This window comes from Euprymna scolopes, chromosome 45, assembly GCF_053919585.1.
Source record: "Euprymna scolopes isolate OS-2025 chromosome 45, ASM5391958v1, whole genome shotgun sequence".
Classification (NCBI taxonomy): domain Eukaryota; kingdom Metazoa; phylum Mollusca; class Cephalopoda; order Sepiida; family Sepiolidae; genus Euprymna; species Euprymna scolopes.
Window position 1 is genome coordinate 47,748,193 of NC_136526.1, and position 18,194 is coordinate 47,766,386.

The 18,194-nt window shown below is 32.7% G+C and overlaps 1 protein-coding gene across 1 annotated transcript; it reads left to right on the plus strand.

Annotated features, from left to right (window-relative positions):
- The first annotated feature begins 233 nt into the window (after positions 1-233).
- On the plus strand, positions 234-17,378 carry LOC145269537 (uncharacterized). Its single transcript, XM_080125296.1, has 2 exons — positions 234-599; positions 11,062-17,378. The coding sequence occupies exon 2, from the start codon at positions 13,227-13,229 to the stop codon at positions 14,124-14,126; it is 900 nt and encodes a 299-aa protein (XP_079981422.1). The 5' UTR covers positions 234-599; positions 11,062-13,226; the 3' UTR covers positions 14,127-17,378.
- Positions 17,379-18,194: the final 816 nt, after the last annotated feature.

Here is an 18,194-nt window from a genome sequence, read left to right on the forward strand (position 1 = left end):
AATAAAAAGATAAATAAAAAAAGCATTTTTTTACAAAAATGTTTAACGCAAAAACAAAACAAACAGCATGCGAATGGTCGAAAACTCGATTCTTTTTTTGTTTTTTAATCCTCCAAAACTAGTGTAAATTACTAAATATAATTCTAATTTTATTTTATGCAGATCTGTTATTGTATTTTACAAATTCTTAGGAAAAGATCACTTGACACTTGTCCGAACATTATTGTATTTTTTTAACAAAGATAATATATATATATTGTTTTTAAATAGCACACGATAATTTCCACTGTCAAAAACCGGAAGTGGCTTTAAAGAAGTTGCTTCATAATCATCAGGAGCAGCAGCAATTAGACGGACATAAAGTAGACGTACATTTTCAGTAAGACCGGAAAAATATGTGAAAAGAAAAGCGAATGCGGAAGGGGAGATAACCCATAAACCTATTTCCGGTTTTAAAAAGTACGCTAGGTTTAATCAAAATATCTTATTTTAAAGACGATTTGCCACGGGATTGTCAATGGAAATATACAAATCATATAATCGTTATGTTATTTTTTCTGTAAAACAAACAAACTAAACGTAACAAGATTTTACGAAGAGTAAGTATTAATTCCCTCAATTTCTTTTTTTTGGGTTTGTATTACTGTACACATAGATTCGAAAAAGTTGTCAAAAAACAAATATATAACAAAGGCAAGATAAGTTACTTTTCTACCAAACTGGATATAATTTTCGTGTTTTTATTCAATTTAACATGTTTATTCGGCTCGAAAAGCATACAGTGTTTACCGATGTATTGGAAAATTCAAAATGGTGGCCGACTCTCTCTTTAACACGGTAAGTTTGGAAAAAGGTGTTATAAATAATAAACTAGACAAAATACTGTTAGAAATTCGCTCAATATATGTTACCGTGACATAACTTGACATATATTCGGTGGTTTTTAATCGTATTTTGTCTAGTTTATTATTTATAACACCTTTTCCCGAACTTACTGTGTTAAAGAGAGAGTCGGCCGCCATTTTGAATTTTCCATATATATATATATATATATATATATATATATATATATATATATATATACACGTTTCATGAAAAACTTTCCCGTTTTCATTAATTAATCAAAACATTTCCAATTAAACAATTATGGATATATATATTCTCTTTCAAAACTTTACTTTTTTTTTCATGGTTCTTTCCGAAAGTAATTAATATCTAGTTTAGTTTTTTGTTATTTATTTCTAACTTCGGTCATAGTTTAAAGTACTAATTTCTCCCTTGGATTTCAATGACAATGCGTAAAATAAAATGGCATCTCCAATTTTGGCAATAAACTGTAGAAGTACCTAATTATCTTTTTAGTTTATGTCTAAATTTCAATTGTGTTTGAAAAATAACAAACTAAAATTAATCTCTTAAAAAATGTACGTGCATTACTGGCGGAAATATGATAGGGAGACATAGTTTTGAAGGCCGATTTATCATAATTTTGTGTAGGTTTCCGATTAATTTTGGATTGTATTTGAAAGATTAAAGCCTAAATTTACTTTCCCAAAGAAGAAGAAAAAAAAAAAAATTCTACACCTGAAAAAAAAGTTATAATAAAAAATCTTCTAACGGCGACATTTGGAAACTGACAAGTTCAGCTAAATTTTGAACTTTAATAAATTCATTATAATAAATCCATTGGACGATGAATGTTAGTTTTCTGGGCATATTAAAGCAAAGTCCAAAGATATTGAATTGAATAAAACACTTTGTTTGCACAAAAAAATGAATTTAGAAAAACTTGTCATCGGAAAACTTGTACTCGGAAAACTCGTCCATTTTTGCTAGATAGGAAAACTGGTCCATTATTGAATAAATATCGATTGAAAACATTTTATGACTGTTATTGAAGGAGATATTTTTAAACAAATATACATCTGATAATATTTTTTTTTTTAATATTTTTACTTTTTTACTGTTGTTTTAATAAAATAAAATTTATTTTTCTAAGTTTTCGTTTTCTACCCTAGCTTTGAAAGTTTTTGGTGGTTCAACTTATTTTAAAGAGTTTATTAAGTTAAATAAAAAAACAAGTAATGTCGAGTGTTACTTTTAAACAAAAAATGTCCGACATGGTGATCATGTTTTAGTTTAGGAGTTTTGATAATCACTTAAAATTAGAAAATTAAAGAAAATACTGAGGTAGATATAGTTTTAAAACAGCCCCCCCCCCCTCCAAAAGAAAATAAATTTGTATATTTTTAAGTAATGTCCAAGATCACTGCTCGGAAAAAAAATCAAGCTATTGGAAGTGGATACGGTTGATTATATAACGAAACTGAACGGAAAACAAGAGAAATGAAACCATACATATATTTATTAAAAAAATTACTTACAACTCAAGAACTTATGGGCCCAGTGTGCATTTTTATTTCGATGGATCCGAATCAAAATTTGAATTGTGGCAAGTGAAATTTTTAGGATATCTACAAATTCAAAAGCTACATAAAGTACTTCAAACACAACCTGAAAACAGAAATGACCCCGACTTCATTGAAAAGAACGTAACTGTCTTTGTGGAATTAATACAGTGCTTAGATGACCAAAGTTTATCACTGGTAATCAGAGAAGCCCTGGACGATGGCTGCAAAACATTGAACATATTGAGAGAGCATTATTTATCGAAAGGAAAACCCAGAATTATTTCTTTATATACTGAACTGACCTCTCTAAAACAAATGAAAGCCAAAACAATTACAGATTAAGAACAGAAACCACTGCAAATTCTTTAAAAATGTCTGGTTAAGTTATTAGCGGCAGTCTGTTAATTTCCATGGTCCTCAAGGGATTACCAAGTGATTTCAAGCCATTTACCACCGTGATAACACAGAAAGAAAAACCCATGACTTTTAGTCAATTCAAGGTGGCACTCAGAAGTTATGAGGAAACTGAGAAGATGATCACAGAAAAAAGTGAATCTACAAATATCATGAAATTCAAAAATGCACACATAAAAACACCAAAATTAAATTATACCCATGCCGGGCATAAAAATTGCAACTTTGCCAAAAACAATTTTCTCCTAAGAAAAGTATAAAAATTATTTGCTAGAATTGTGGCTGACCTAATCACAAGAGTTTCCAATGTAGATGCAGGACTTTCAAATGGTGACTCCATTAAAAATGTGGAGAGATTAATGAACATACATTTTTATTTTCATATACGCTTGACGTTTTAATAAACAATAATAATTTTCTTGATGATTGTGGTGCAACGGCACATGTGATTATGAAGGAATCTGATTTTATCAATTTTGATCCCAATTTTAAGACTCAAAATCATTTTGTAGAACTGGCCGATGGCAGTCGAGTAAACGATATCGTTTTGAAAAGAGGTGATGCTAAAATCTCGCTAAGGAACAATAAAGGTGAACTATGTTTCTGTATCCTAGAAAACGTTCTTCTTATCCCGAAATTTAAACAAAATATATTTTCTGTATGAGCTGCCATTAAACAGGGTGCAAATATAAACTTTAGCCCCAATAAATAAAAACTGGTGTATCTGAATGCAACCGTATTTGGCATTAAAAAAATGGAAGACTATATTATTTAAATAGCATTGTCCCATCGAAAACCACCTAGCATGATTTACAGACATGGCAGAAAATTCTTGGGCACTGCAATATTCCTGATATCAAAAAGTTGCCAACTGTAGTTGATGGAATGAAAATACAAACATCAAAAAATTTTAACTGCGACGTTTGTACATAGGGAAAAAATGACAAACTATCAAAACAATATACTAAACAAGAAGACCACGGAAATCCTATCAGTAGTGCATTGTGACTTGAACAGTCCTGTGGAATCGATGGCCAGAGAACATTATAGACATGTGTTGAATTTCGTAGATGAACATTCAGGTTTAATAATGGTTTATTTTTTAAAGAACAAATCTGATACCCTGCTAGCAACTAAAAAATATTTAGTTGACATGGCTCCCTACGGTGAAGTCAAGTGTATTCGCTCTGACAATAGTACAGAATTTACTAATAAAGACTTTGAACTTTTACTAATTAACCAAGCAAGCATGAAAAATCGGCTCCTAGATCGCCACACCAAAATGGGACTGCAGAAAGAGCATGGCGGACACTTTGAAATGGCAAGATGTCTACTCACTGAATCAAAACTCCCCAAACACCTCTGGATGTACGCACTTTTAGCGTCTACCTATATATACAACAGGTGCTTTAACAAAAGACTATCTAAAACCCATATGAAGCTTTCTGCGGTAGAAAACCAAATTTAAGCAGAATGCATATATTTGGTTCAACTTGCTTTGCATACATAGATAAAAAGAGTAAATTAAATATTAAAACTGATAGAGGTATATTTCTTGGATAGGATAAAAACAGTCCAATTATTATTTTTTCCCCAAGAAAAATAAAATAAAAAGAGTCTGATTTGTAAAATTCACAGACACGTTTAATTTTAAAGACGAAACCCCGTCATATGAAGAGGATGAAATTATATTTCCTCAAATTATTAAAACAAATGAAGACACTGAAGATAACGGGGACAAGAGTATCCATGATGATGATGATGATGTTGAAGTCGAAAGATACCCCAATAGAAGACAGCCGATTTTTTTGTGGCCGACAATATGAAAGATTATAAAATCAACTATTGCTATCCCCTGGAAAATACACCAAAAAGCTTTAACGAAGCAATTAATTCAGAACATTGTGATCAATGGAAATAAGCCATGAAAAAAGAAATAGATGCTTTGACCGAAAATAATACCTATACGGTAGTATCTCTCCTAAAAGATAAACATATTATTTCTGCAAGATGGGTCTTTACAAAAAAAGACTACAGCATCAGTCGTTGAACAGTACAAAGCTAGATTTGTTGCTAAAGGATACTCTCAGATTTACGATATAGAAAATTTTTCTACATTTTCACCGGCCACAAACCTAATGACAATCAGAATTTTATTGCAAATCACATCGCAATATGACCTAAACATCCATCAAATGGACGTAAAAAATGCTTATTTGAATTCCCCCAGTCGACTGTGAAATATATATTACCCCTCCAGAGGGATTTATAATGAAAAATAAAAATAGTGTGTGGCGACTTCACAAATCATCGTACGGTCTAAAGCAGAGTGCTCAATGTTGGAATACAGTATTTCATGATTATATGATTAAACAGCAATTGCAACAATGCCCAGCAGACTCCTGTTTATATACCCAACACAAATGTAATAAACTACTGATTTTGGTTTCATGGGCCGATGATATTTTAATCGCATCAAATTGTGACATAATATTGACCGATGTTAAGAACAAATTAAGTAAAAGATTCAAAATGACCGATCTTGGCAAAATAGCCTAGTTTTTTAGGATAGAATTTACTCATAGGAAAGGACTTATTACGATGAATCAATCGAGATACATTGACAAAATACTATTAAAATTTGGAATGGGAGAGTGCAAGAAACGCTCTACACCAGTCAAAAACGATATTAATAAAAAATATACACACAGAATGAAATAATAGATCATAAATTATATTGATAAATCGTAGGAAGTCTTATATATTTAATGACTGCGATAAACCCAATATATGGTATACAGTAACAAAACTGTCACAAAAATTATCAATACCGACAATGAAGGGTTTAAACGTAACTAAACAAGTCCTTCATCATTTAAAAGGAACTAAGGAACAGAAGTTAGTATTTAGAAAATCAAGAAATCCCCTAAAATTAGAAGGATTTCCAAATTCAGATTGGGGAAATGACGAAGATTGAAAAAGTATATCTGGATATTGTTTCAGACTATCAGAAAATGGGCCTATTATTTCATAGAAATCTAAAAAGCAACAAATTGTATCTCTCTCTACGTGTGAAGCAGAAGTTATCGCGATCACACACACGATCCAGGAAGCACTCTATTTTAAAAATATCCTAAAGACTATTTTAGAACCAGAATTAACTAAAAGCCCCGTAGTAAATTATTGAGATAATCAAGCCAGTATAATCTTAGCACAGAACACGATAATCAACCAAAGATCTAAGCATATAGATATAAAATACCATTTCATAAAAAACGAGGTGAAAAAAGAAATACATTATTTTGAATTGCATATCATCAGAACAAAATATCGCTGATGTATTCACGAAATTGTCAACAATAATAAAATTAAAGCGTTTTGCTTCAAAACTTGTTGGGGGATTTGAGTTTGAATAACTTTTCACGGGCTTGTATGTATATAAATTTCTATATGTTGAAAAAGAATGTCCTGGGCAAGACGTTAAGCTGCATCCATTTTGTTTGTATTAACACTTTAACCTACTAATGCGTAACTAATACTTTTACTGAAATAAAAAAAAAATTTTTTTAAAGTTACTTTTTTGAAAACATTTTTTTTTTTGACAAATAATTTTTGCATCACTTTTTTAGAAAACATTTTCTTTATAAATTTTCTTTTTGACAAATAACTTTTGCATGCTTATTTTAAGGTGTGCATAAATTAGAATTATTATGCACATTAGTTTCCCTTCTTATTCATCAAAAATGTCCTATTCTTTTTTTTTGCATTGTTTTAATTAACAAAAAAAAAATTCCTTTTTAACGGGTACATATTGCATGTATATTTATTTATATGTATATTTATTTATACATATATATGTATGCGTTTTTGAATCAAATTGAATCAAATTTAAGAAATGGCTTCTTTTTTCACATGCCCACCCCTTTTTAAGGTAAAAATACAAATCCATTTCTGTTATTTCTCTTTTCTGTACACATGTATATTTATGTTTGACATTTGAACAAAATTAAAAATGGCTTCTTTTACATGACAAAATTTTTAGATCCAAACAATTTCTAATTTTATTATGTATAATTGAATATAAAAATATATATTTATTTTTTAGCTGAATGAACCAAAAAGACTTCCCCATTATAAAAAATAGTGGGGGGAGTGTTGCAATATTTTTGATCGATAAAGGGGTATTATCCCGCAGAGTCGGCAGATTCTATTTATAAATGATGCTGCTAGGAACTAATGAAAAAATTAATTCACATTCTGCTACTAACCAATCAGAAACCAGAATTGCTCCATAAATATTAAACCTTTTCTGTAGCAACTTCGCATATGTTTTCTTTGTGTCAACATGTGAAGAATCTTTTGTTTTGTCTACTGAGAACCAATCACTTCCAGGACTTGTATAGAACAACTAACCATCAGAAACTGTTCTGTCTACTGAGAACCTGTCACTTTCCATCACAACATCTGAGGGAACCTCCTAATTTTAACTCCTTGTGACAAAGACCTGATATTTTCATTGAAAACTTTGCTTTCATGTAATCTGTATCGCCTGAAGAGGTCTCTACTTAATAGTAGCTAGCTGACTGAAACATGCTCATGACTGTGTAGCAACAAATTACTGCATATGCAAAAACAAATGAAAGGATATATATATATATATATAGCACCAAATACTGTCAAAATGTCTATGCACGTATTGAGTATTTTAAAAAAAATATTAGATTTTAGTTCACATTAAAAACATACTTGAATCACTTATATAAAGCATGACTATATATATATATATATATATATATATATATATATATATATATATATATATATATATATATATATATATATATATCCATCCATAGCCCTTGAGCCCCTGGAGGGGCATAGGCCATCTACAACTTTTGTAGATGCTTTTGTAGTGAGGAGTTCTTTTCTTTATAGGGGGAGTGTGCTGGCCCCATGCCCAACCTTCCCAGAAGGTACATACAGCCCCTAGCCTTCCCAAATTGTCACCCATCTGGTACTGGTCAGGCTCAACGTTGCTTAACTTCGGTGATCTGGTGAGAACCAGTGTGTCAACATGATTGTGCCATACTGTCTACTGAGGACCAGTCACCTCCAGGACTTGTGTAGCACATGTATATAGAATGTCATGGTTATGCAAGTTCAAAGTCTATGTTATATTAAACTTAGACTGTATGTCTAGAAATTTAATTTGCAGTAGTATTTAATTTTTATTATATTTTATGATTTATACATTATTCCAAGCTTATTGAGATAATATAAATTTAAAAGATAAGGAATAAACATAGGACTTTATGAGATCATCTGATCCGTAAGGACGAAGATGAGAGGAAAGTTTTGAGTCATATCACACACACACATATATATATATATATATATATATATATATATATATATACTAGCAAAAGTACCCGTCATTGACTGGGTTCAAAAACAGCATACAGAAAATGGACTGATTTATTAAAGTATGATAGGTTATGAAAAGGAAGGGTTGTAAAGAGATAGCTTCGAATTTGGGGGTATCAAAACCAAAGCAAAATATGATGAAAGTAAAAATAAAATAGATAAACCCCATAATTTATTATACCATATCTGTTCACACTGAAACACTTATCACAATATTCTGTGGATCTATATTAAAGAACCTTGTTAAACTTTGTGACATATTTCCATTCTATGGAGGTCAGGTGCGAACGAACACCTCATAATTTTCTTGTACCATATTTCTTCAAACTGAAACACAATTATCAAAGTATACTTACGCAGATAGATATGAAAAGTCTTTATTAAAGTTTGTCACTATTTCAATTCTATCGAGGCCAGGCGCGAACGCAGACCCCACAATTTTATTGTACCATCCCTATTTAAGTTAAAACATACTTATCAAATTATTCTTATGTACATCTATATCAAAAACACTTGTAAACGTTTTTTTTTATTTTTTATTTCCATACTTTGTGGACCAAGTGCAAATGCAGACCCCACAATTTTAATGAACCACCGTTCTGCCAGATCAAACATACGCATTCATGTGTCTCGATACATCGTCTATCATTATCTGTAATTAGTTTTTTTAAATAGTCAACCATATAGGAGCCTATTCGTGACCAGACACACACACACACACATTCAGCTTTATATTATAGATATATATGTATGTATGTATATAGTAACATTAAAGGAGATGCAATATTTATGTTATATAAGCAATGGTAAACTTCGATCTAATATAAATATGAAGTATATTAGATATTTTAATCCCAACCAAATAAAAAAGCCCAATACACAAATAATAGAGAGCAGAGCTTATTAGAATTTCATTGTAAATTTCAATTTACAGCTTTATTTCTTTTCTCTTACATATATATAAACTGCGTCGGGTTGGGGTTAGTGTTTTTCGTGAAAGATTGGCAAGGGGGGACCAGAGATTGGAGTTCAGACGAGCACCTGCCATGGAAATAACGATAAAACAAGGATAGGCTCGCAACGTCTCTTCTGTGGGAGAGAGGTTGCAGGGTAGAGAAAAGGGCATTCCCCACTAAGCCACAAAGTCTATTTTGTACTCTGTCAAGGCAGGATAGGCTGATTTTAGCAGCTCCTGCCCAGATATGGCAACAGTATTCCATCCTTGGACGTACTTGGATTTTATATAGATAGAGAATTGCATCATTAGTGAGATATCTTCTGGAGAGGTAGAAGGATCCCACCATCTTTCCAGCGACCTTGGCAACAGACTTGATGTACGTGTTCCATTTCAGATCAGGAGTAAAGGTCAAACCCAGAAGCTTGTCAAAACACAGGGCCTCACCCAGACGAGAGCCATCCATCACAATTGATGCCAGCTGGGGATCAGAGCGTTGATGATGTAAGGATAGGAGTTTGGTTTTGGATGCATTAAAGGTAACCAGCCACATCTTCCCCCACTGAACCACGCGCTCGAGATCAGAGGAGAGAGAATCAGAGAGAACTGTTGCTAAATATCGCTGTTTATGGTCGGTTGCATAGTCAAACCTTACCTTTTTTGATAGATTACGTTTTTTGAAATATTCATCAACTAGCGATAATTTCCGTAGCAATAACCCTAAGCCTAACCCTAACAACCAGAGATGGCTTGTTGTGCTTACTCGCGCCAGGCACGGTTCACGGATTGAAGTTGATCATCATATATTCAACTTCTCTTGCGCTAGTCTTCCTCACAATGAAAAAGTAGTATTAGCTAGGGGTTTGGATGTGGGCACCCCCCCCCTTAGGATTGATAGAAAAAGTACTTTTGCCAAATTCGAGATATTAAACTCACAGCTCAAACATCATGAACCACGGTTCAATGACAATTTTTTTTTTATATATAAAGGCAAGGTTAGTTGAACTGGCGCATAAGTTTGCTAATTCCCCTATCAATACTCGTGTGTTTACTTGGACTAAGATCCATTATCAAGCTGCCAAGCTCCTGCAGACTAATAAGGATATTTATATTACTAAGCCGGGTAAGGGTGCTGGTGTAGTCATTCTCAATTCGAATGATTATATCAGGAAAATGTTGGATATTCTAAATGATGAATCCAAATTTAAGAGGCTTGGTGACATATTGTTACACAAAGGACCTGGTCTAAACCGGATTGACATGCTAGTATATATATGTGTATAGGTCTATATACATATATGTATTTATATGGATAAAAATGATGTGTCTGCGGATGGAATGTGAGGAAAATGACAGCTAAACCAGAATTGTTTCCATATTTCTCACGAATGTAAACAACCTTTGTTGTTGTTGTGAAAAAATGTAGCAGAAAGGAATTTGGTTATGTGGATGTTTTGAAAAGTTGACAGGAAAAGGTGACACAAGAAAAAGATTGGCAGTTGGATATTTGATTTGTCAACCGAGCATTCTAATACTCCTCTCTCTATCTATCATAACCAAGAAACAACGAGGAATAAAAACGGACTGTTACTTACACCAAATGTGTTGTTGTGTATTTGAATTCTAGAAAAAATGGTTCATAATATTACAACTCAATTTTGGTGTAAGCAACAGTCCGTTTTTATTGGGTTAGCTTGTCACTTTCCTCACATTCCATCTGCAGATGCATCCACATTTTTATTTATATATTTAAAATTCTGTAGAGTTTCAGTTTTCAAGAATCCAGAATTGCACTAATACATGAAAACTTTGACTTTGAAAACTGAATATCATACGTTATTTTTCTTTTTTTTACAGATAATCCAGTCGTCAAAATCCAGTTGCTATACACTTAAATGGATGGGGCAAATAGAAACAAAAAAAAACATGAAAAACGTTGACATTTGAATATCGTTGATCGATGTTAGTTTGATGTATCTGTCCGGTTAAAATGTCTTTCCTCTGCGACTACCTACACCAAAATATTTTAATCGATGTAAAAAGAATTTTTTCATCTATTTATTTTTTCAAATTTCAAAATTCCATGACAAAATAGTTTTGCACTCAGGCAACATAGTTTATTATTTTTAAGAAGTATGTGGAATTCTTTATCTAAATCATATTTGGCTCAAAGTATACTGTTTTCAAAATCGTGTTGAGACATCAAAATGAAATAGCTATATGAATACAATTTGATTATAATCCATTATAATTTCCCCAGAAAATAATGGTTTGTTTTGAGAAGTACAATTTGAAAAAAGTTTAACATTAAAAGGGACCCGACAAGTATGGAGAATACATCGCAAGGAACATATGACAAGTACTAACTGAACTCTTTTTTTGTTACAACATTTATTTTTGCATATTGTATTGAATAAACTGTGATCGTTCTTTCTCTCTGATCTCTGTCCTCTCAAAGGCTGTTTAAAATGTGCTCGCAAATGTGCTGAACTTGATCGCCAGTCTCTGCACATGCTCTTTTTGTAGTCTTTATTTCTTTGCACATAGCTTGGCATTTGCATATGTGTGACCATGCTCTGTTACAAAACGCGTATTCTATACAGTTTGACATAGAAACACTTTATCGTATGTAGAGAATTGGTTTAAAAAACATAATTGTATTAATATGTGAAATTTCTGACTTTGAAAGTTTGGCTTATTACACAAGAAAAATCTACATTGGTTTTAAAATGCATATGAGAATACAGATTGAGATGAATGCATTTTCCTGTAAGAATGCATTTCCCTGCAACCTCTCTCTCACAGAAGAGACATTGCGAGCCTGTCTTTGTTTTATCGTTATTCCCATGGAAAGTGCTTGTCCGAGCTCCAATCTCTTGTCCCCCCTCGCCTATCCTTCATGATAAACACCCGTCTAGCTAAAACCACTGTCAGTAATTTCCCCCACTCTTTATCTGTGCCTAAATCAAAACGTAGATTCCATGAACATAGCTTTTCTCTGAGAAGTGCACACCTGTGGAATTCTCTTCTGTTTGCCTGTTTCCCACCTGACTACAACTTGGACGTCTTCAAGTCCAACATAAACAAATTCCTGATTAATCGCCCCCTTAAGTAAGATGATTTATTAAATCTCCAATACCAACTATTACTACGATATTATCCCATCGATTATTGTACACAAAATAACCCTTATCCCCGAGTGGCTTACGGGCCTTGATAAGTGGTGATCCCATGTAAAAAAAAATATGTGGAAGAACATATACACAGAAAGGTAATCTACAACGAACACATGCAGCTATTAGTGGAGTAACTAAACTCCTGAAAAAGAATTTAAAAAAGTACCTGGTATATACCTGGTGAAATATGTGAAAGAAAGATTCAGACAATTGCACTTAAAGGGACAGTCACAATCTTTTAAAGAACTCTTTGTTGGAATATCTGAGTTAGCCAGTGGATGTTTGGCATCTGGTAGCGTGCTCCACCCCTAACTGGAACAAATTGCTAAGAAAAATAACAAGAGAGTGGGCCATTGAGGAGAATGCTGGACACTGGGAGTCAGTGTTGGTGACAATTTTGAATGTGATTTTCATCTGGGGCGGACCTGAATGCTCCTGAGAATCAACTTTTGAAAGGGGTTTAGTTAGTACACATCAGCATTATCATTTTTCACCATTATACATCATAGATTCCTGCAAACAAAAAGGAAAAGGTCTTGAGTAAACTGCCAGCTGGCTAGAAATGATTAATTAATAAAATCTTTCATTGTTTTTAAATATCTTATATTTACTTTAATGCCAACGCAAATACTTCATTTATGTACATTTCAAAGTTATGGTAACAAAATAGAAAAACGCTCCATATGCATCAGTAAAGGCATTTATTTTCCCTTTACACTGCTAAATTCTGGTAGTTATTGCATATCTCTTTTTTCCAAACAAGATATCAATTATTCCAAAGAAAATAAACTGATTATGAAATTGGATTTTGAAACCTGTTGACGGATTCCTTTATCAGACATAAAAATGTCAAATACTCAAAAACTTCCCAACTGTAAAACTGATGGAAATGTTCAAAGCAACTCAGTGGATAGTAAAGCTGATTCTGGCAATGAAGAAGAAAAATATAATAAACCATTCCCAGAGAAAAAAAAGTTTAAAGAGAAGTTTCCCTGTGAAATTTGTGGAAAGATTCTCTCAAGAAAATCTTACTTGACGAATCATCTAATCGGACACTCTGGAAAGACACCATTTTCTTGTGAAGTGTGTGGCAAATATTTAAATCATAAAGCTGATCTAAAAGTCCACATGAGAATCCACACTGGCGAGAAACCTTTTTCTTGTGAAGTGTGTGGTGCAAGTTTCACAGTGAAATGCAGATTAACAAGCCATATGCGAATACACACTGGAGACAAACCATACCCGTGCAACATATGTGGGAAGAGTTTTATGAGGTCAGACATGTTGAGTAAACATGTGAAAATCCACACAGGGGAGAAGGTATTTGGTTGCCTGACATGTAACAATAAGTATTATACAAAGACCTCACTACAAGCTCACATAAGGTCACACACAGGAGAAAAGCCGTTTCAGTGTACTAATTGCAACAAGTCTTTCTCCTACCAATCCCAGCTAACACATCATTTTTATGATCACACGGGCGTGAGACCATTTGACTGTGAAATATGTGGAAAGACCTTTTCCACAATGAGTACGTTGAAATACCATATAATGACACATACAGGAGAGAAACCATATAATTGTGAAATTTGTGGCAAAGCTTTTACTCAGAATTATTCAGTGAAAGTTCATTTACGTACTCACACAGGAGAGAAGCCATTCAGTTGTGACATTTGTAGTAAAAGCTTTTCTACAAAATATCAATTAGTATATCATACAAGGATACATACTAGAGTGAAGATATAGTGATTTGGGACAGAGCAAACAAAAAAGCGACCATGATAGAGGTCAGTTTACCCAATGATGCAGGGCTTAACAGAGCTGAGAGGGAAAAGATAACAAAGTATCAAGGACTTATGTATGATATGAAACGAAATTGGAAACTAAAAGAGGTTTCAATTATACCAGTCATCATAGGAGCAACTGGGCTTATGAAAAGGCACTTTAAAAGGTACATAGCAAGCATAAACGGGGGTAAATGTCAGACATCTGGTTGGATGTCCCATCCCCTAGAAGAAAAAGCTTAAGAAAAATGAAAAAAAAAGAGGGAGAGAACTTGAATGTCTACTAGACACTATCCTCGAGTGTCTAACAGTCTGCATACTTGCAAAACATGTGGCAAAGTTTGTTCAGAATAGATTTCATAGCCTAGTGGGGGATGCCCTTTTCTCTTCCCTGCACTGCAACCTCTTTCTCACAGAAGAGATGTTGCGAGCCTATCTCTATTTTATCGTTATTTTCATGGCACATGCTCATCTGAGCTCCAATCTATGGTCCCGCATTGTGAAACATTCACGAGAAACACATGTTTGGCTGAAAACACTATCAATAATTTCCCCACCACTCTTTATCTGTGCCTAAACCTAAACATAGATTCCAAGAACAACGCTTCTTTCTTAGAATTGCACACCTGTGCCACTGTCTTTCATTTTGCTTGCTTTCTAGCTGACTATAATATGGCCGTCTTCAAGTCCAATATGAACAAGTTCTTGATGACCCGTCCCCCTTAAGTAATCCAATTTACCAAATTTACAGTTCTAACGATTAGTATGATATTGTCCCATTGACTACTGTACACTGTTTAACTCTTATTCTCTAGTGGCCTCTGGGCCTTAATCAGTGGTGATTCCCTTGTAAAAAAAAGCTTTTCATATTAGATCCTCTTTGAAGATTCATATGGTGACCTACACAGAGAGAACTAGACACTCATCTCTGTACAAGGGTTTGTTAGAACAACCTGGCATCAGGATACTTTTCCCGCAATATGAATTCTGACCAAATATTCAAAATCACATAGTATTCACAGCCAAATAAGATCTCACTATGGCTAACTCAGCTAAGCTTTTTGAAGAATGGTGCTCTTTCTTCAAGTGATGTTACCTCAAGTAATAACACGAAGTTGGATACTCAACCAGACTAGATGAATTCTAGTTCTAGAACTTAGTAAGACCAAGAGACTTAAAAGAAAGATATACTATAACATGAAATTGCGGAGAGAGAAATTGTGTTCTCAATTTCTTTACAAACTCACTGTTTGAGAGATAAAGAACTTTTTTTTTTACAAGGGAATCACCACTTATTCAAAGCCCAGAGGCCACTCGAGGATAAGGGTTAACGAGTGTGCAGTGGTCGAAAGGACAATATCATAGTTATCATTAGAAGTGTAAATTTGGTGAAGCAGAACTATTGGAAGTATCCTGTACCTCTATAAGGCCACTTTTCGCCCATGTATGGAGTATTGTTGTCACATTTGGGCTGGTACATCTGCTACTAGCCTCTCACTCCTACACAAGGTTTAAAAGAGTCGCCAATCTGATAGGCCCTGAACTGGCATCTAAGCTTCAGCCTCTGTCCCATCGACGAAACGTTGCATCCGTCTGCCTGTTCTACAAGTATTTTAATGGTGAATGCTCTGACGAACTGCAGACACTTGTGCCCCCACGATGTAGACACCTACGACAAACCCGACAGACAGCTAAATCCCACTCCCACACAGTAGAGATCCCTAGATGTAAAAGATCTTTCTACTCCAGTAGTTTATTCCCAGAACCGCTAAACTTTGGAATTCCATTCCAGGTTCCTGCTTCCCTAATTGTACTTACATGCAGAAGTTCAAGTGCAATGTGAACCGACATCTTACTGCCCAAATCCCAACATAGTGCTCCAGTAGTTGCTGCCCCTGATAGTAGCCCCCTACACCAAAGTGGCAATTTTCCTTGTTTGGGGTGAAAATGTAATAAAAAAAAAAAGATAAGAATAACTGGAAGGCAATGTATCCGCACTTGCCAAAAGGATTCAAGTAATCGTGAACAGACAGAAAACAAAATCTGATAATAAACTGCAGAAGTAATGCAAGCCTATTATACAGAAACCTTAGAGAAAACCACAGCCACCAAAAGAGCAAGACCTAGAATAGTATTGGAGGTCTCTTTTTGAGAATGAGGGACCTAGCAACTTAAAAGCCAATTGGATCCAGGCTATAGCAAGAACAAATAAAAACCAGCCAGAAATGCCGAAACTAAAGATAACATTATGGTATAGTAAAACAAAAATTGAATAGATTCTAGAATAATTAAAAACCTAGAATTGATAACTTATCAAATTTCCGGCTTTAAAATATTACAGCACTCCATATTCATTATAATAGCTGCTTCACCAGACTGGTAAAGGGCAAGGAGGTCACACCAACATGGTTGTTAAAACATGACACCACTCTTATACCTAAAATGGTTGAAACACAATGCCCGGGCAAGAACAGACCCAACTGCTGCTTACTACCATCTAGAAATACTTCATTGGCCTTGTTGCAGACAGCATCCATGATCACCTTTCTTCTAGAGCATACAAGGAAAAAGAATAGGCAGGAAGTTCTTAGACACCAAGGAGCAATCTTAGGGAGATATCAATCATACCAGCTATTATAGGTGCTACAGGGCTTATGAAGAAGAACATGAAGTCCTACTTAACTAATATTCCTGGTGAACCAAGTGCAAAAGAAATCCAGACAATTGCACTTAAGGGAACTACAAGGACACTAAAATGAGCTTTCGGCTGGTTTCAATAAAAGACAGGACAATGTTGGCAGCTGGTTTGCCTGCCCCATAACCTAAGTTACAATCTTCAAAGGAAGAAAATAAAATTGAAAAACATAGAGAGTCCTCGCATGTAAATTTATCTCCTTGTGGAATAAAGTGTTAGCCTTAAAAAGGCGTTGCTTGATCTGTTTAAACAGACTGAACTAAATTAATAAAAAATATTAACTAAATTAACAAAAAAATAAACTAAATTAGTAAAAAAATTAGCTAAAGTAATAAATATTAAATTTAAGTAATAGAAAATTAACTAAAGTAATGAAAATTGAATTAAAGTAATAAAAAAATCAACTATAGTAATAAAAATTGTACTAAAGTAATAAAAATTGTACTAAAGTAATGAAAATTGAACTAAAGTAATGAAAATTGAACTAAAGTAATGAAAATTGTACTAAAGTAATGAAAATTGAACTAAAGTAATAAAAAATAAACTATAGTAATAAAAATCAACTAAAGTAATAAAAATTGTACTAAAGTAATAAAAATTGTACTAAAGTAATAAAAATTGTACTAAAGTAATGAAAATTGAACTAAAGTAATGAAAATTAAACTAAAGTAATAAAAATTGTACTAAATAAAAATTGAACTAAAGTAATTAAAAATTGAATTAAAGTAAAAAATTAACTAAAGTAATTAAAAATTGAACAAACGAATAAAAAATTAACTAAAGTAAAAAATTGAACTAAAGTAATAAAAATTGAATTAAAGTAATAAAAATTGAACTAAAGTAATAAAATTAAACTAAAGTAATAAAAAATTGTACTAAATAAAAATTGAACTAAAGTAATAAAAAATTAACTAAAGTAAAAAAATTAACTAAAGTAAAAAAAATTGAACTACAGTAATAAAAATTGAATTAAAGTAATAAAAATTGAACTAAAGTAATAACAAATGAACTAAAGTAATTAAAATTGAATTAATGTAATAAAAAAACTAAAGTAATAAAAATTGAACTAAAGTAATGAAAATTGAATTAAAGTAATAAAAAATCAACTTTAGTAATAAAAATTATACTAAAGTAATAAAAATTGTACTAAAGTAATGAAAATTAAACTAAAGTAATGAAAATTGAATTAAAGTAATAAAGAATTAACTAAAGTAATAAAAATTAAACTAAAGTAATAGAAATTGTACTAAAGTAATAAAAATTGAACTAAAGTAATAAAAATTGTACTAAATAAAAATTGAACTAAAGTGATAAAAATTGAATTAAAGTAATAAA